The sequence below is a fragment of the Eptesicus fuscus genome, chromosome 12 (genome assembly GCF_027574615.1).
Source record: "Eptesicus fuscus isolate TK198812 chromosome 12, DD_ASM_mEF_20220401, whole genome shotgun sequence".
Taxonomy (NCBI): domain Eukaryota; kingdom Metazoa; phylum Chordata; class Mammalia; order Chiroptera; family Vespertilionidae; genus Eptesicus; species Eptesicus fuscus.
Window position 1 is genome coordinate 16,879,119 of NC_072484.1, and position 20,002 is coordinate 16,899,120.

A 20,002-nucleotide genomic window follows, 5' to 3' on the forward strand; every position below is an offset into this window, starting at 1 on the left:
TGAATACGTATAATTCATTCATTTTTAGAACTTAAAGACTATATGTACATTGTACCTACTATAGATATATTAGTATTAATATAAAAACAAAAAAAAAAAATCAATATAACCAAAGATCAATAAAAAGCTATCATTCAGACTATATAGTTGGATTATGGTATTGGTATTGAAGATGGTTAAAAGTAGACATAGGGCCCTGGCCGGGTTGGTTGGAGTGCTGTCCTGGGCACCAAAAAATTGTGGGTTCAATTCCCGGTCAGTGCATATACCTCGAATGTATGGGTTCGATCGCCAGTTTGGATGCGGGAGGCAAAAGATTGATGTTTCTCTGTCTCCCTTCCTCTCTAAATTAATAGGGTGAGGATTTTTTTAAAAAGCAGACACAAAAAAAATATTCAAATAGGTTTGCATTCAAATGCAGAAAAGTGGATTATGTTGGTTTCTGCAATCAACCACATTATGTCTTCCAAATTTATTTCCTATGTGGCCATCTTTACAATTTTTTAAATGGTTTCATTGTTCAAAAAACGGCTGCCAGAAAAACGTGAACCTCATTTTCAATTAAAATCAAAGTTTAGTATTATAGAAAAAATGATATCGTGTGTGAAGTTTTCAAGTATCTCAAACCCAATTCACTAAGTTAGCAGTGAGTCCCGTCCAAGAACTCCTTTCTCCACACATTCAATATATAAATTTCATGGGGAAATAAAAACCCTCCAAACAGCTCAAAATCTCATATAAGTTCCTCTTTCTGTAGATATTCCAATAAATTCCTTGGGGGACCAAACTCCTGAATTCTATAGGAAGAGCCTTTACTCACTTGCTGCCATGTTAGCTTCAGCCTTTCATACTGCTCCTTGCCATCTTCTGAGCAATCGGAACAAGTAAACCTAAAAAAATTATCACCCTTAAGGTAACTGAGCTGTTCCCTCAGCTGACCTAGGAGAAAAACAAAAAAGTGTATCATAGATTTATCTAAGAACAGGGGTAACTCAAAGGTTTAATTCATTTAGCAACCAGATTTTAAGTTTCCCATACTGTTTTTCCTTTATTTCAGCCAGTTCATGGTAGAAGGAGACGGGGAAAGGAATAGAGATTTTTATTTTTCCAACATCAGTGTATGCCCATGAAGATCGTTGGTTCCCTTTTAGAAGAAAGATATTGGAAAAAGCAGTTTATTATTGCTCACTGGATTTTCCAACTGTTAACATTCCAGACTCCTACAGGTCTCTTCACACATTCTTTCAAAAATACCCGAGCTCCCACCGAGTACCAGGGACTGGGCTAGGAACTGGGAATACTGTGCCCAAGACAGGCATAGTAACTGCTCTCAGTTTATAAATTCTGTAGGGGAAACATGAGGAAATAGGTAATCACAACAGCGCAGTGGTTCTCCATCCTCACTGTACATCAGAATGGTTTTGTTTTAATGTCTTGGCTTACCCCACATGAGATAAATCAATCTCTGAAGTGGAGCCGGGGTCTACATTTTTAAAGTGACACATGCTCTGGGAGACATGAAAACCACTGCAGTAGTAAAGGCCATGTGATGGCACCTAAAAGGGGTGGCCGACCCATATTGGGAAGATAGGAGAGCTAGAAAAAGTGGGTTCTACAGGGTAACTAGAATTGGCCAGGGGAAGAGAGGTGCTTGTGTGCATGGGGGGAGGGCATGGAGGCTAGAGATGAATATTCCAGAAAGAAAATTAAAATGTGCCGAGTCCCAGGGATAAGAAAGACTTGTTTGTAGAGAATTTAAAAGCTCATCCTAACAGCAAAGGTCTGTTTATGTGTGAGAATAACAGGATACTAGAGAGAGAGGCTAAAGAAGTTAGCAGGGGCATAATCATAAAGGGCAGGTTAAGATGTATACCATCAGGACAAGGAGAAAGCCACTGAGATTTTCAGGCAGGATCCTGAATTAATAAGCAGAAAGAGACACCTCACACAAAAAAACTACCTATAATAAACTCCAGATGTTTTCTATGAAAAGTTATGTTAGTAGTAACTATTAATCTGAGTAGTTGAATCTTCAACAAAAACATTTCCACATACCAGAAAATAACCCACTTCACAATTACCTAGTTACAAATTCCATTACACACAAGAATTCCTAGTGCGTACGTCTTTACTAGTCTCTGCCTAATAGGAAAATCCTGTTGTGGTAAGACTCATGATGACTGGCAAAGCATATCTTCCTTGAGAACTAGGAAGCTAGCAGTTGAAAAGACTGAGTTGAAAAACTAAAGTATCAGGGGAGCATGTGTGTGTATATATCTCTTGCCAGCAGATCACAGAGGCCAACAAGAGAAAACAAGAATGATGCTAGGAAAAAAGAGCACAAAACACTTTAATCTGCTAATTCTGGCCTTACATCAGCCTACAGTAGGGGAAGAGAGGTGCTTGTGTGCATGGGGGGAGGGCGAAATTTTCCATGTGAGTTAAATACTAAGACTAATTTTTATGAACTTGAACTTTTATTCTACACTGGGCAACAAAGTCTTAACATAGCCTTATTAGAAAAATCTGGCTAATTTCTTAAGTAACACAGGATATCCAATTTTCTAGTCTTTATTGGGTTACCATCAAGAACGTTATTTTAACAATGTGATAAATATCAACAGTAATTTTTATTAGTATAAATGTGTCTGTTATATAAATTTGTAGTTAATCAACTAAACTAAAAATAAATATAATAATTATCCTTTTATTTAGGTCTATTTACATTCATGTTTTTTTTTCACAGGTTAGGAAAACAAACACATAGAAACTGACAGATCAAAGGAATCGAGAAGCTCCTTACTGGCTGGGATCCATTTTTGGCATTTGTCACAGAAGTAGGACAGCTGCTCCTCCATCCAGGACACATCTCCTTCATCACTGTTGAGGGAATCCCCACTCTGATCGTGAGACAAGTCCACTGATGCCTGGTCCTCCGATTCAACAATCAGGAGAGTCTCCCCCTCCACTTCACCCTCCTCCAGTCCTTCTGAGGTAGAGGTTCTTGTGGCTTCATCATCATGGCGACTTATCAAACTACCTAGATGGATGTTACTATCCATCCCTTCTTTCTCAGAGGGTCAGACGTGCTTTCGTAACAATCCTAAGCTCTGACCAAGCTTAAAGAGGCTTTTATCAGGATTATACAAAAACTCTTCAGAAGAGTGTCTGCCCTATTCTCTACTCAAATATAATGAACTTTTAAAGTAATAACTTAATATAATCCATTGTCCTTTTCCTTGATTGAGTTTAAAAGGACAGTGACCAAAAAAAGGTTGAAAATCTTAACTAAGCTATTCTCCATCAACACACTCACATGCACACACACATCAATATTTCACATTCATTTCAAGTCATGTTTTTTGAGATCCTTTGCCAATAACATCTTCTCTCTTTCGGATTCAAGTTGCTCAGTCAAAATAATCTGTTCTCCCAAAAGACGGATGTTTTCTTTTTTCCGATTTTGCCTCTCAATGTCTCTGATCACTCCGTCACGAAGCCTCTAAAAATGGAAGAAACAGATTTCAGTAGCACCCTGAACAGGTGGTTCCCATCCTTGTTACATTCAAAACCAAATAACAGTGTTACCAAAATACACTTAAAACTTTCAGACTCCAAATACCCAACTACTATTTTAACTTTCTCTATAAATGTAAAATGTAATAAAGAAAGCATCAAATTAATCTGGGAGTATGCTATAACATTATCACTTAAATGACTATTGACCATATTTTAAGAAATTTCTGAACATTTATTATAGAAAATTTAATAACAATTAAAAAAGAAAACCTATCACTATGTTGAATTTTAAAAGTTTAATTGATATATGACACTTAAAATATTTGGTAAGAATTACTACAGTAACTCTGTGAAATACTTTCCTGTTAGCAATTTTCCTAGCTGAATAAACATCAAAGAAAAAAAAAGATTGCTAAAATATGAACAAGCTACAAGGTAGATGCAAAAAAGTAAAAAACCCAGCTTCTAGTATACAAAGAGAAAAAGTAAAAATTATATAGCATTACTAATCAATTATGTAACAGAGAGAGAGGGGGGAAAAAATAGAATGCCAGTATCAGGAAAAATTAAAGGCCCATCAATGGTAGTTACTTTGATAAGCACTAAAGAACATGGACCTGGCACCAAAGATGAGACTTTTTAAAGCATCAATCCAGTTATGACTAATAACTAACATTTTATAGTCACAGGTCACAAAATGCTCTAATAAGTTTCTAATAGCCTTGTGATGCAGAATAAATGGGGATAGGAGCAGGGGTCTGAACTTTTTTTAAAAAAATTATTATGATGCCTATTTAAGACACTTTCACCAAGTATCTACTTGCTGGACCTCGAGGCCATGAGCTGCATTCCCTATTAGGGGGAGTAGAGGATCCTAAGACTAATAACTGAAAACCAACTTTCTTGATCACTGAACCCTTGGCAAGACCTCCAGAGACAGAAATGGAAGTGCTCATTCCACTCTTCCCTCCCCAATTCTTCCGATCCTGTGCTCCTTACACCACCCCACCCCCAAAGCTCACACCTTCCACACCTGTCTGAGATCCTACCCTTTTCAGAGACTTTAGTACATGCTTAGGATCTTGCTCTGCATCCATCATTTGCTATCTTCCTCCAAGTTTCAATGTGTATGCTGACTGCCTCCCACATCTTTCCTGTGAGGTCCACTTAACTACCTTATGAACCACCTCACTTACTAACCACTAAGGCTTCTCCACTATTCCAATTCTAACACCTAGAACTCTGGCTCCTCACGTAAGTACTACTTGTTTTGCAGGGTTCCCATGAGGGTTAAAGGTAATGTATATAAAATGCTTAGTACAGTGCCTGGTATGTAGTAGACAGTCAAGAAACAATAGTCATTATTTATTTCTTGCTTCCTTGAACCTTCTTCTTACATATCCACCATGTCAATCATTTGACCAACTCTTTCCCACTGCTAGAAAGGAAGTAAGCCTACAATGATTGACTGGATGTAAGATAAACACAGGTTATTCTGGTCAATCTTTTCTTCATCTCTAACGTCCAAATATCTAAATCTACCTGTTCTTCCACTCTATCCGGCAGCCAGGGTTTCTTAGCCAGGGTTTCTTAACCCTGGCTGCCTGCTAGAATCCTCTGGGTCACTTTTATTTTTAAAAAAATATTTTTTTTATTGATTTCAGAGAGAAAGGGAGGGGAGAGAGAGAAACATCAATGACGAGAATCATTGTTTGGCTGCCTTTTGCAGGTCCCCTACTGGGGATTGAGCCCAAAACCCCTGCACGTGCCCTTGACCAGAATCGAACCCAGGATCCTTCAGTCCGTAGGCTGATGCTCTATCCACTGAGCAAAACCGGCTAGGGCTGGGTCGATTTTAAAACATACTTAATCGCTTTTAAAACATACTTAAGCCCAGCTGGTGTGACTCGGTGGCTGAGTTTCAATCCAGATCAGGGCACTTGCTCGGGATTTCCGGCTCCATCCACAGTGTGGGGCGTGCAGGAGGCAGCTGATCAATGACATGACTGATGTTTCTATCTCTCTCTCCCTCTCCTTTCTCTCTGAAATCAATAAATAAAACATATCTAAGCAGAATCCTCATGCCCAAGAGATTCTGATTTAATAGGCCTGGAGTAGAGCCCAGCCTCAGCTGCATTGTAAAAACTTTCCAGGAACATCGGGTGTGTGGCTAGGTTTCAGAACCAAGCTCTAATAATCCAGCCCTACATGACACTCGGAAATTCCCTGTTCACTGACCTCAGAGCTATATCTGCCACACACTACTCCATCTCAATTTTTCTTGGGATCACCATCTTTTTCCTTCTTAGGAGGAAGATTTCTGCCTCTATTACAAAAGCTACCCCTTTAGAGCCCCAAATCTCTAGTCTCTTCCATGCCCTTTCATTAATCATCCCATTCCCTCCTCCACACAATTCTTGTATCTTCACAGGCTTCCTCTCCTCTGATTTCCGTGGATTGTGAACACCGAGGACAAAGACCTCATCTGCTTCATATCTGAATACCCAGCACACAGCACAGTCCAATGCAAGCAATGACTTTACTACTGATTCAGGGCATTGCTTTCACCCCTGGCAAACTAGGCTCTACCGATACCCGCGCCAAGGTGTCCTCTGAGAGTTCACCAATGATCTAGTTCCAGTTCTCACACTCAACATTCAGCGCTGTTTTCAATCAGTTAGACTGTCTCAGGAGCGGCTTTGCTTCCTTATCTTTGTTTCCCAAAAAGTTCCTGGCACACAGTGATCAGTCATTAAGCGTTTACTAACTTGAATAAGAAAGTAAGTATGGGCAGAGAGACACAGAACGGACGGTCAGGCCAATGATCAGTAAGTCAGGGTATTTCTAGGAATATAAGTACCAAAAAAAGGAAACTTGGAGGCTGGTCTAGTTGACGTACACAGAATCTAGTTTTCACGGAGATCAACCAAGAACTTGTGTGTGTGGATACAGACAATAGTGAGGTGAAGGCCGGGGGCGGGGGGCAGGGACAGGCTAGAAGGGGTCACTAGGGAAGAGAAGGGACACGTGTATTGCTTTCAACAATAAAGAAAACACACACACACAACCACAAAACAACATACAAGCATCTCACCAAATTACCTTGGCCAAAGGCACGAAGGCGGATGCGGGAATGCTTCTTTATCGTGGGATAAAGTCCTATTAGCATTTAAACCCCGCAGGACCAACCTTGGGCCTGGGGGTGAAGAGAGGCCATAACCTGCTGAATGCACCCCAAGGAAACGCCTTCCCCTCCTCCACTTTCCGCGGTCCCAATGACATTCTGAAAGGTCGTATACTGCAGGCTGGCTGCCGCTAGAAAACGGGACCGCTCACCACCCCACGGGCGTGCGTTCGCGGGAGCCGAACTTCAGCGCGGAGGGCCGGGCTCCCAGGCGCCCGAGGCGGGAGGGTGGCCTGGACCTCGAGGGCGCACGCGGCCAGGGGGGCTGCAGCGCCCCGGGCCGAGCCCGCGACAGGCGGGTGAGCCTGCGGGTGCCGGGCCGCGCCGCGCCGCCGCGGGGGAGAGGACGGGAGAGAAGGAAAGACCAGGACCAGCGGGAAACCACGCGGAGAGAACGGAGACCCCAAGGCCGCCGCCGCCGCCGCCGCCGGGCCCGGAAGAGACCGTCACGTGACACCGACCTGCCGGTCCTGCAGCTGGTTCAGATGCACGCCAGCCACGGTGACCGCCGTCAACACCACCGAGAGGCCCAGCACCAGCTTCGATCTCCTCGACATCCCCGCGCCGGGCGCCCCCTCCCACCACGCGAGGGCCTTGGGTGCCGCCGAGCATGCGTCGCCGCCAGTGCGAGCCAGACCCGACCCCTAGAGCGCAGATCCCCAGCCACTGCGATGCCGGCCGCCGCCGCCAGGCGCGAGCAATCGAGAGCCGAGCGGCTCCGCGGCAATGCGACTGCGGGTGGGACCTGGGGAACGGAGGGATGCTCTCTCTACCCTACAGGCGGCCGGGATAAAGCACTCCCAATTCAAATTCTAAATTAGAGCCCCAGCACCTCGTCGGGGTGAGTTGGAGGGTTCCAGGCCTGCACCTCCTCATTGTACCACCTCCTCCACCACCCGTGGAGATGCTGACCCAGCTGCTTTGCTCAATAGCAGCTTCACCAAACTCAGCCCTCATTGTCCCTTTGGCGGGGCAGGTGCCACCAGGAGATGGAGTTTTGCTAGTTAAATGTAGACACAGTCACCTGCTTTCACCTTGACGCTGTGGGGCGGCTGGTCAGGGACTGATTTTTCTTAAAATCGTAGTCTTCTGCCTAAAGAGCCTGTTGACTGGGCAGCGACACCTCCTTGCCCCCTGATATGAAAAGAGCTGGTTACCTCCTTGTCCAGGTAATCCTTAAGAGATCACTTTGACACCCTTAGCCTCAGTTCCCGCCATTTATAAAACAGGATTCCTGAGCCCACATCACTAGAAACATAAATGATGGAATGAAGGAGTGCTTCGAGAATAGCTTAAGGTATTGTCCAAGGTGTAGAAAGACGTTTGGCTTTCTAATGAAGAGGTATTGTCATTAAATTATTCTTTCTTACTAGAATTCACAGAGAACAAACTTTTCCTATGGAAACAACTTTGGATGATATTAACTTGGGCTCGATCTTAACCTCACCCAAGGGCTTCTTGACATTCATTTCTGTAGTGCTTTGCTATTCCAGCCTAAGTTATGCAAGTATAAATGGCATGATTGATACTGCTCTTAAGAAATGTAATACAATAAACCTAAATAATAGAAAAGTTAAAAATACCCTTTCAAATGTCATTTTGTTCACAACATATTTCTCAGCTGGAGGAATGTACCACTGAATTGGAAAACAGGAGTCTTGCCCTAATAGACCTTGAAGTTAGAAGCAATTTGATTCAGGGTGTATTTGCATATTTCTGTAAAGAAAAAAACACGATTAGACTATTTTTAATTGTCTACAATTAGACTACTTTTATATTGTCTTCTCCAGATATAATTTCCCTCTAAGTCAATAAGCCTTCAACATGTCCTTAGACTGTAGCCTAGAGAGTTAGATGGTCTTTCATCCTGTCATCACTAATTTTTCAACGTCTTCTTAAAATATTTTGTTATTGTACTTTTGAAAGATCCTTTAAATGTTAACACTGTCAAATTAAATGATGGATTATCTGTTTAAGTATTTATAAGCCTGAGCAGGATGTATTGTATGATTATTGTCACATAAATTACTGTGTGAGAGAATGACTGCATGCCATCCAACACTAAAACCACCTTTTTTAATCGTTAACATGATTTCCATCTAGTCTAAGTATATTTCTAAGTGTGTGCAGTGTGTTTGAACAAAGGCAGTTTTCTGGGACAACTTGAAGAGTTTCTAGTAATGAATACAAGCCCAGACTTGCTAATTGACTTTTTATTTTTTTCCGACAAACTTTGACTGAATGTGCCAGGAGCAGTGGATTCAAGGTTCCCCCATCGCCACGCCATCCCTCAGGAGCTTAATTTCTGCAAGAAAGACAGACTGGCATATCAAATAATCTCAATTTAAAAAGCAGTTTACAAGTAGGAATGGTTATGGACTGCATGTTTGTGTGTCCGCTCCCCCCGCCCGCATTCTTATGTTGAAATCATAACCTCCGATGGCATGGTATCAGGAGGAAAAGCCTTTAGTAGGAAATTAGGTTTAGATGAGGTTATGAGGGTAGAGCCCATCATGGGATTACTGTCCTTGTAAGAAGAGAAAGAGACTAGAGCTGGAGCTATCTCTCTACCATGTAAGGACACGGCAAGAAGGTGGCCATATGCAAACCAGGAAGAGGGTCCTCACTAGAACCTAACCATGCCAGCACCTGATCTCTGACTTCCCAGCCTCCAAAGCTGTGAGAAATACATTTCTGTTGTTTAATCTACTCAGTCTATGGTATTTTTTTGTTATAGCAGCCACAACTGAGACAACAATGAACTGTTCCCCCAAAGTTCTACTGCTCTAGAGGCAGTATCACCCAACACAGAAGATTCAAGACCAAGTGCTCTGTCAGAATCTTCCAGCAACTCTCCTACAGGAACCAGGTGCTATCTGCTCTTAAATTCCTCTCTCTCTTTTTCTCTCTCAGTGGTAAACCATCTCTAATGCTGATTAAATGGAAAAAATCCTGCTTCACCACTGGAGACTCTGGGCGAGAGGTGCTACTGAAATAATCACAGATATATGTACAGATGGAACTTCTACTACAAGGTCTAAGACTTAAATTTGAAGCCAACTCACCCACAGGGAGGGTAAAAAACATGACTTCATAACATTAGCAAACATTAGCACATTCAGGCACACATTTGGGAGCTGTTTATCCTTTGGCTAGCATCTCCCCATTTCCTACCGCCCTCAGCCCCTGCAACCACCATTCCACTCTGCTGCTATGAGTTAGACCTTTAAAAAAGTATATTTGTTTTTCTGTGTCTGGCTTATTTAATTTAGCATAATGTCCTCCAGGCTCATCCATGTTGTTGCAAATGGGAGGATTTCCTTCTCCTTATGTCTGAAAAGTATTTCATTGTGTGTATATACCACAACTTCTTTATACATTCATCTGTCGATGGACACTTAGGTTATTTCTACGTCTTGGATATTCTGAATGATACTGCAGTAAACATGGAAGTGCAGATACCTTTTCAAGATCCCAGTTTAATTTCCGTTGGTTATATACCCAGAGATTGCTGAATCATAAGGTAGTTCTATTTTTAATTTTTTGAGAAACTTCCATACTGTTTTTCATAGTGGCTATATCAATTTATATTTACAGTGCACCAATTTATAGCTCACTAGGGGTTCCCTTTTCTCCACATCCTTACCCCCTGTCTTTTTTGTTGTTGTTAATCCTCACCCGAGGACATTTTTCCACTGATTTTTTTCTTTTTTTAGAGATAGTGGAAGGGAGGGGAGAGACAGAGAGAAACATTGGTGAAACATTGATGTGAGAGAGACACATCGATTGGTTGTCCCCTGCAGGCACCCAGACTAGGGCAGGGTTTGAACCTGCAATTGAGGTAAGTGCCCTTGACTGGAATCAAACCTGTGACCCTTCAGTTCATGGGCTGAAGCTCTATCAACTGAGCCAAACCAGGCACTGCACCCCTTGTCTTTTTGATAATAGCCTTTCTAAACAGGTATGTAGTGATATCTCATTGCATTTGTAATTTGCATTTCCCTGATGATTAGTAATGTTGAGTATTTTTTCATATACCTGTTGACTATTTCAGTTATCCTATATAATAAAAGCCTAATATGCTAAGTGTCTGGTCGTCTGGTCATCCATTCAACCAATCAAAGCGTAATATGCTAATGATATGCTAAGGTTGCTCAACCGCTCACTATGATGTTCACTGACCACTAGGGGGCAGATGCTCTGACTGGTAGGTTAGCTTGCTGCTGGGGTCCAGCCAATTGGGACTGAGCGAGACGGGCTGGACATGCCCAAGAGGCCTCCCATGGTCACTCCCCGGCTGACCAACCTCCCGCATCCCTCACCAGCCCCGAGTGCACCGGTGGGGCCCCTCGGCCTGGCCTGCGCCTTCTTGCAATCCGGGACCACTCAGGGGATGTCAGAGAGCCAGTTTCAGCCTGATCCCACAGGCCAAGCTGAGGGACCCCACTGGTGCACGAATTCATACACCAGGCCTCTAGTAAGATTATAAATTTTGAGGATCTAATGTACACCATGATGACTATCCTATATAATAAAAGGCTAATATGCAAATAGACCGAATGGTGGAACAACCAAACAACCGGTCACTATAACGTGTGCTGACCACCAGGGGGGCATGTGCAGAACACGGCGGGAGCCAGCAGCAGGTGGCAGAGTGTGGAACATGGCGGGTGTTGGCTGTGGCAGGATGGTGGAGCAGGTGAGTGGGGGCGCCAGACCAAGGCAGGGCACCAATTGCTGTCATCGGGGCAAGCCTCTGGTGGTTACTGAAAATTCTTTGCTCTCGCACACTACGGTCCCGCCCGGCACCTGGCGCCGCCCCATCGTCAGCAGGTGAGAGGGGGGCCCGCATTGTCAGCACGTTGCGGGGGGAACAGGGCTGAAGGCACACAGGGGACTGGGGCCATGGCAGGAGGGGCGGGGTGGGGGCATGGAGGATGGGCTGAGACCCACCCCTGTGCCCAACACAGCCTCACGGCCCACAGTCCCTTTCATGGTGCACGAATTCATGCACTGGGCCCCTAGTAGTTAATAATACTGTGTGTATACCTGAAACTTACTAGGAGAGTAGATCTTAAGCATTCTCACCTCACACAAAAAAAGTATGTGAAGTGATGGATGTGTGTGAATAGCTTGATTATAGTCATCATTTCATAATGTATAGGTATATCAAATGATCACGTTGTACACCTTAAATATGTACAATTTTTCTTTGTAAATTATACCCCAATAAAGCTGGAAACAAAAGAAAATTTATATATTTTTAAAGCATTAAGAAGAAAAAATTATTTACATATATACACATATTCAGAAAAAAATGAAGTTCTCATACATGCTATAACAGATGAACCATGATATCTTGAAAACATTATGCTAAATAAAAGAAGCTAGTCACAAAAGACCAGGTATTATATGATTCCATTTATATAAAATAGGCAATTCCATAGAGACAGAAAGTAGAGCACTGGTTGCCAGGGGCTGGCAGGGAGTGGGGAGGGCGGGAATGATTGGGGACTGTTAATGGGTTTCATTTTGGGGTGATGAAAATGTTCTAGAATTAGATCATGATGGTGGGTGCACAACTCTGTGAAGCTACTAAAAATCACTGAGTTGTATACTTTAAAAGGGTAAGTCTTATGATACATTATTATTTTAATAAAGCTGTTAAAAGAATGAAAAATAAAGGTGTTTATTTTATTTTTTTATTTTTTTTATTTTTTAAATATATTTTATTGATTTTTTACAGAGAGGAAGGGAGAGGGATAGAAACATCGATGCGAGAGAATCATCGACCAGCTGCCTCCTGCACACTCCCTACCAGGGATGTGCCCGCAGCCAATGTACATGCCCTTGACCGGAATCGAACCTGGGACCTTTCAGTCCGCAGACCGACGCTCTATCCATTGAGCCAAACCGGTTCCGGCTGGTTTAAACATTTTAAACAGAGAACTTATATCTTTAGTCAATAGATAAAAGAATAATGTGTAAATTTAGAATCTTCCAATTCCATATTTTAGCTATTTAAAAATGGGAGGGGAGAGACAGGCAAGAGAGGGAAGGCGATGTGAGGAGATGCATGGATGGGAGAGAGAGAGAAACAGAAGAGAACAGGAAAATGGACTGGAACTCTAAGTAGGTTCTGAGGTAACATGATTTGCCTCAGGGGGATATCTGAGGGACCTGCCCATTAACGTGGCCTTTTGCATCTCTGTTTTGGGGTCTTGCATTCCTCCCTTTGATAGGAGAGCCCTGCCGCCCTCCCTCAGGATACTGTTCTCAGAAGTTGTGTCTCTGAGCCAAGCTCTGCTGGAACAAAGAGGTGGAAAGAGGAATTCTGGCTTCACTCATCCCTTAGGTTTTTGGGGCCTCAGTTTCCTCCTCGGTACTATCAGGGCAATGATATGTGCGATTCCTCCTTGGCTTACTGGTTGAGATGATTGATTAATACCATGCCTATACTCAGATCAGCATGTGGTGATAATGCATGCCACAGCATCCCAGCCAGAGAGTCTCCTGTGGCCCCCTCCAGGAGTCATATGTCTCTACCTGGAGAGGGCTCCTGTCACTACCCCTGGGGGCAGTGGCCCTGAATTCTTGTCTTCACAAATGTAGGAGATGTCTGTTTGCTTGCAGCTAAGTGGGCCTTTTGGTGACATTCCAGCATGAGCATTCTCACCTCTCAACGTGCTTGGCCACATTTGTGCACTGGAGTTTTTTCGTTGTTTCCAAAGACTTGGTGTGACTGAGTTCTTTCAGATTCAAAACCCAGCCACATTGTCAGAGAAAAAAAAAAAAGTCAACATTAGCATTGTGAATGGAAGAAAAGAGCTGTTAGATCCTTTCAATATAATTTCTGACTGCTGTACATTTATAAATCATTGTTAAAATAAAACAATGGCTTTAACTGACAATAGCACATGTTGGCAAAGACATGGAACAGCTGAATGTTCTGTATCCTGGTGGGAGTGTCACTGGACCACTTTACCTGTGTTTGCTGGAGCTGGACTGGTTCAAACCCTCTGACTCAGTAACTTCACCCCTAGATACAAGCGCAACAGAACTGCATACATGTGAGCACCAAAAGACATGTGCAAGTACATCTGTGCAAATTCCACTTACATAAGCCAGCACGCCGGTCACCTTGTTGAGAGAGTACTTGCTGGGAGAGGGCAAATGGGATGCTGGTATCATTCTGTTGCTTGATCTGCTTGCTGGTACTAATTGTGTGTGAAAATTAATCAAATGGCACACACATTTTGTGCTCATATCTATATGTATGACCGACTTCTTAGAAAAATCTTACGTGAAGTTATGAACTGAAAAAATGGTTTTATATTTTATAATTATTTCTCCCACCAAGAAAGGTTTTTTCCTCCATGATGACTATCAAAAATCGAAGAGATTATCATTTAAAATATCTTGATCAGGAATTATGTGTAGACATTTAATTTTATTTTCATGTTTTTGTTAATCCTCACCCGGGAATATTTTTCCATTTATTTTTATTTTATTTTTTTTTTAAATAATTCTTTATTGTTGAGAATATTACATATGTCCCCTTTGTTCCCCCATTGTTCCACTGATTTTTAGAGAGAGAGTGGAAGGAAGGGGAAGAAACAGAAAAAGAGAAACATCCATTGGTTGCCTCCTACACGTGCCCCGACTGGGGCCCCCGATGGAGCCTGCAACCAAGGTACGTGCCCTTGACCAGAATCAAACCTGATTTATCCACTGAGCCAAACCCACTAGGGCTATATACAGACATTTTATTTTATTTTTTTATTATTATTTTTTTTTTTTACTTTTTAACTTTTATTATGCATTACATAATACACTGCATAACCTTCTAGCAGGAGTAGATGAGCAAAACTGAGTTATTTTTCATTAATCAGGAAGTGCTTCCTTAATCAATATTCTCCAAACCCTTTGACACATAGTAATGATTAACTCCAGAGACGCGCTTATCTCTTTCCATCAAAGACCACTGATATGAATAATAGGCAACCCTTTTTTCCTTGCCCCCATTGCTGAACCTATGAATGTGAGCTGTGGCAATTCCGGGGATGAGCAAGCACACGCCCATGACAGCGAGCCCGGGGAGAATCTCGAACCACATCGCGGCAAGGTTACCGAGGCCAGAAAAATACTAAAAATACCTCCAGGTCCTTAAAAGTGACCGACTTCGGGATCCTTTCCCACTATATATACAGACATTTTAAACATAAAACATGATATTAAAATATTAGACTCAGAGAAATAAGCTCTAGTTTTTCTTACTTATGGTGCCAATTTAAATACAATTTTATTTAAGACACTGCATTTTCCACTTTACAATGCAGTGTTTATAAGTGCACCATTATTTCCTTTCCTTGTGTCTAGTTCTTCATTAAAAAATCACAGACTTGTTATCAGAAAATTTTATACAAATTCAATGTTTAAATCTGCCCCAATACTGTTTTTATTTTTCTTCTCATAATCTATAGTATCATAGTTATTTTTTGTTTTTATTTTATAAGAATATTATATAAAGAAAATAGGGATAATTATTATCTGTAAACTCCAGTTGAAATTATCCAAGTTCCCTCAAGTTGATCCCAGTGAGCTATACAAATACCCTGTTTTTAATGTTTAACAGGGTGGGACAAAGATTAGGAAGCATGATTAATTAACACAATTTGCTCTTAGGCCAGAACTTCTAAACCTTATATCTGCCTTTATTCTATCCTAGAGTCTTAGTATCCTGAAATCACATCAGCTCCCATCCCTCTCAGCTTTGGACTGACCCAGATGTGACCAGAATGACCACTGCTGTCCTGGAGGGGACAATGGTTCTACATCCACAGCTTCTGTCCCTTCAGTGTCAGTTCTGATGGGAGCTGGAGAAGGGGCTAGTGGTAGCATTAAAACAGGAAGCCTTAGAAGTAAATCTGCTCAGACTCAGGTGTACTGGAGGTCTAGGAGCTTTAGGATACCCATCCCTCACTGAGTTGTTCTCAAAAATTGCAGTCCAGCGTGGCTCAGCGGTTGAGCATCAATCTATGAACCACGAGGTCACAGTTCGATTCCTGGTCAGGGCACATACCTGGGTTGCAGGGTCTCAATCCCCCAATGTGGGGTGTGAGTGCAGGAGATAGCCAATCAATGATTCTCTGTCATCATTGATGTTTCTATCTCTCCTTCCCTCTCCTTCCCTCTCTGAAATCAATAAAAATATATTTTAAAAAATTAAAAGAAAAACTTGAAGTCCTTTAGAAATTGATTGTTTGCATGATAATTCTTATGCAAAATCACTAGGAGACAAAACCACTGCCACCAGATTGAACTTTCCTTCTAAGACAAAAATATGAAGCTGACTTTCTTAAAAACCTCTCAGTGGCTCCCCATTTCTACAGGATAAAGCCCCAAACTCTTTAGAAGAGCACTCTGCCCTATGCCCTTCCCCCCCTTCAGCCTCGTCCAAATAAGAGGAAACATCAAAAAGAAGGCTTGGAGAAGAACCAAGAAATGAAAACGAGTGGAGGGGAGTACAGTCATCTCCCTGTGTTTGATCAACATGGTCACATAATGCTTGTCCACCTTCACTCATACAAGGGTGGGACTTGAAAAATGCCTCCACTACTGAGTGTGTAATTTGGCTTGTGTTATGTGGGCTTGAATCAGGGCCAGGTCCTCACAGCTAATATGGGAGAGCTGGTTTCCAAGTCACCTCTGTCTTAGAGAACATTAATCATAAGTACTCTAGTGGGAGGCATTAATGAGAACACATTGATTGGTAGGTTTAAAGTGGAATAGATGGTGGCACAACTAAAACAGGTGAGGGCAGAGGCATAAGGCAATGAATTAGAAAGTTGTATGGGGCAGGGCTGAAAAAGAAAGAAGAGGCCAGGAGAAGTGGTTTGTTTGGGAATAAGGTGGAGAGTGTCAGCTGAATTGATGCCAGTGACCAACTTTTGTGTAAATGTTACAATGTCAGCACCCATTGATTGCCGAAAAAGCACATGACCTGACACCCCATAATGCACCATTATGACTATTTAAAATGCAAATATAAAGTCCTGCCTTGTGTATGGGCCTGAAGGGGCTCTACAGGTGGCTAATACTTCGGGGTCCCATCTTCTTTAGGCTTAGGTTCTAAAGCCAGCCATCAGCATATAAGTAAAAAATCACAGTCAAAACTTCTCTTAAAAAAAACAAAACAAAAAAAAAAAACTTCTCCTGAAAATCCCTTAGAAAGGTGATTGGAGACAATAGACTTTCTCTTGGTAAGTCCAACACAGTTTTTCCTCTGGCACTGGAATTGATCACTGAATCCAATGGAGGAACTACTTTATTGATTTGGAATTCATCTCTTCTCTTCCCCATTTATTAATTTATTTAATCATTTACTGATATCAGTTTAGATTCATGACACTTATTTTATATTTTGGATTATAATGCAATATTACTTTATTCTGTTGCTCAAATTGCTCAGCTTTGGCCACTGGGAGCTCTTTTCATTGGCTTCTGTACCCTTTGACATATCCCAATCAATGTGGGTTTTTCTTTTTTCACACTTCTTTATTTTCTGGCACTACAAGATGCTCCAGGCTCATCTTGGATATTTCCAGTCCCAGTCCTAGAATTAGCCATTTCTCCAAGGATCCCTGGTTCCTTTTATTGAGTAACTAGAGGCCCAGTGCGGGGGAAGGGTCCCTCAGCCCGGCTTGTGCGCCCTCTCGCAGTCTGTGAGCCCTGGGGGGGGAGAGAGGGGAATGTTCTGGGGGGTGTCTGACTGACAGCTTAGGCCTGCTCCCTGCGGACATCCCTGTGGGAGCTCACTGACCACCAAGGGGCAGCTCCGGCCCCCCTCCATTGTCCCGCTGCCCCCCCCCCATCATCGTCCCCTCCCTCTGCCCCTCTGCCCGCTGGCACTCCCCTTGGCTGGCCTGGCGCCACCCGCTTGCAGGCCCCACCCCCCACCAACCTGTCATTCTGCCATTCGGTTGATTTGCATATTAGGCTTTTATTATATAGGATGGTACTAAAAACCAAGATTTGGGTCCTATGTGTGCTTGTTGCCACTGAGTATTGTTTTGTTTAGGCCTTGTCAGATGACAAACCAAATAAATATATGTGCATATACTAACCTGTGTATATGCACATAGCTATAAATATTTCTCTATATATAACTATCTGAATCTATATTAAGTTAAACATCATGTCTCCAATTCTAATCCACCCCTATATGGATCATTCTAGTCTCCTCTCTTTGTTTATCTGTAAATTTCCACTCCAACAGTGATATGCCTGGCTCCCATCAGTCTACATACATTTATTTAATTATTCCATTTTAGTATACTTGTAGCGTAGTCTCAGTATTGTTAACCTGTACCCTCAAGGGGAATCATGTTATCAATGAGAACACCATGCTTTTTTGCAGTTCCTTTGCTTTTAGTCTTATAGATTCCATGAATTTCCAAAGTTATTAAGTCAACACCTTTTCCCCTACTCCTGTCAGTGAGATTGTTTCATATATTTATAATACAGTTATTAGATCTTCTTGTCACAATCTGCATTCTTTCCTGGGATCTTTTCAGAGAGTATTTTTTATTCACTTCTGTAAACATGATGGAAATGGCATAAGTCCACTCTCCCAACAACCCAATTGTAGTAGATAATATTGTTTTTAACCTTTACCTTTTAAGCTTTAAATACATTGAGACTTCTGTGCTTGATTTATCAACTTAAATGATATTTTCTGACTGCCACTCTAAACATTGAGGAAATCAATATACGTACCCTACTTCCCAACTTCTCTCTCTTTTCAGCTTTTGTTAGTTATATCACTTTTTCACTGCCAGAACTTATAACCTTTGCATTCTGTTCTATAACCATAATTCCCACATTTGTTTTCAACTTAGTCTCACATTTCAATGTATTTCATGGTTATTAACAGTCCTTTCAAGTGTTGTTTCTCCATCACTTATCAGCACCTTCAAAAAAGGGTTATAAAAACTGTATTTCCTCCTCTGGCCAGTATGTCTCAGTTGGTTGAGCATTGTCCCATGCACTGAGAGGTCACTGGTTCAATTCCCAGTCAGGGCTGCAGACTCAGGGCATACAGGATGTTTTTCTCTCTCTCCCTCTCCCTTCTTCTCTCTCTCAAATACATTTCTAAGAAACATATTTCTCTTTTTTAAAAAAGCTTTAAAGGAAACTGTATTTCCTGAATTTTTGCACACTCAAAAATATTTTTGTGTTGGCTTTGTACATAAAGCACAGTTGAGCTGGGTATAAATTTTTTGGTCACACTTGCTTTCTGTGAGGATTTTGTAGACTTTGCTCATCTATTTTCTAATATTAAATAGCTGTGGAGACTTGAGGGCAGCATAATTTTTCCTTTCAGTTACTTAATTACTTAGCATGCTTGCCTTAAGTATACATCCTTTATCTTTTAAGTCCAGTTACTTGAATATGTTTTTGAGTCAAATTTTTTTTGGTCATGATGTTCCCATTTATTCTGTACATTTATACTTCTTTTATTTCTGAAACATTTCTTTTTTTTTTTTTTTAATATATTTTATTGATTTTTCACAGAGAGAAAGGGAGAGGGATAGAGAGCTAGAAACATCGATGAGAGAGATACATCGACCAGCTGCCTCCTGCACACTCCCCACCGGAGATGTGCCCGCAACCAATGTACATGCCCTTGACCGGAATCGAACCTGGGACCTTTCAGTCCGCAGACCGACGCTCTATCCACCGAGCCAAACCGGTTTCGGCTATTTCTGAAACATTTCTTAAATTAAACCTGTAAATATGTTGTCTGTTCTATGTCTTTAGTTTTCTTTTTTAGGGACACCAATTATGTATAAACAAGAGGCCCGGCGCATGACATTCGTGCACTGGGTGGGGGGTCCCTCAGCCCAGCCTGCGCCCTCCTTAGCGCTGCTGCGGAGGTGGGAGAGGCTCCTGCCACCACCGCTGTGCTCACCAACTGTGAGCCCAGCTTCTGGCTGAGTGGTGCTCCCGCTGTGGGAGTGCACTGACCACCAGGGGACAGCTCCTGTGTTGAGCGTCTGCCCCCTGGTGGTCAGTGAATGTCATAGTGGTCAGTAGTTTTACCATTCGGTCAATTTGCATATTAGCCTTTTATTATATAGGATTGGATTTTCTCTGCCTATTTTTCACATCTATAATTTTCTTTCTAATCCTTTTAAACTCTGGTTATTTCAATTACATTTTGTCTACTTAAGTCTATCCTTTAGGTCTCTTGCTTTATTATCAGCAGTGTCTATTCTATACTGAGAGTAGTACTCA

At 42.0% G+C, this 20,002-nt stretch overlaps 3 protein-coding genes across 3 annotated transcripts in view; all 3 read right to left on the reverse strand.

The window, feature by feature from the left end:
* KAT14 (lysine acetyltransferase 14) overlaps positions 1-3,072 on the reverse strand; it is a 31,337-nt gene extending 28,265 nt beyond the window's left edge. The window contains exons 1-2 of the mRNA XM_008141120.3: positions 2,804-3,072; positions 821-939 (exon numbers count right to left, since the gene is read on the reverse strand). Of these exons, the coding sequence (XP_008139342.1) occupies positions 821-939; positions 2,804-3,062 (378 nt within the window). The 5' untranslated portion in view covers positions 3,063-3,072. The remainder of the gene's footprint in view (positions 1-820; positions 940-2,803) is intronic.
* Positions 3,073-3,339: 267 nt separating this feature from the next.
* On the reverse strand, positions 3,340-7,335 carry LOC103285867 (protein PET117 homolog, mitochondrial). Its single transcript, XM_008141288.3, has 2 exons — positions 7,165-7,335; positions 3,340-3,502 (listed from the first exon to the last, which is right to left on the reverse strand). The coding sequence occupies exons 1-2, from the start codon at positions 7,258-7,260 to the stop codon at positions 3,344-3,346; spliced, it is 255 nt and encodes an 84-aa protein (XP_008139510.1). The 5' UTR covers positions 7,261-7,335; the 3' UTR covers positions 3,340-3,343.
* Positions 7,336-14,516: 7,181 nt separating this feature from the next.
* On the reverse strand, positions 14,517-14,897 carry LOC129150910 (NADH dehydrogenase [ubiquinone] 1 alpha subcomplex subunit 1). Its single transcript, XM_054724133.1, has one exon. The coding sequence runs from the start codon at positions 14,817-14,819 to the stop codon at positions 14,607-14,609; it is 213 nt and encodes a 70-aa protein (XP_054580108.1). The 5' UTR covers positions 14,820-14,897; the 3' UTR covers positions 14,517-14,606.
* Between the last annotated feature and the right edge of the window lie 5,105 nt (positions 14,898-20,002).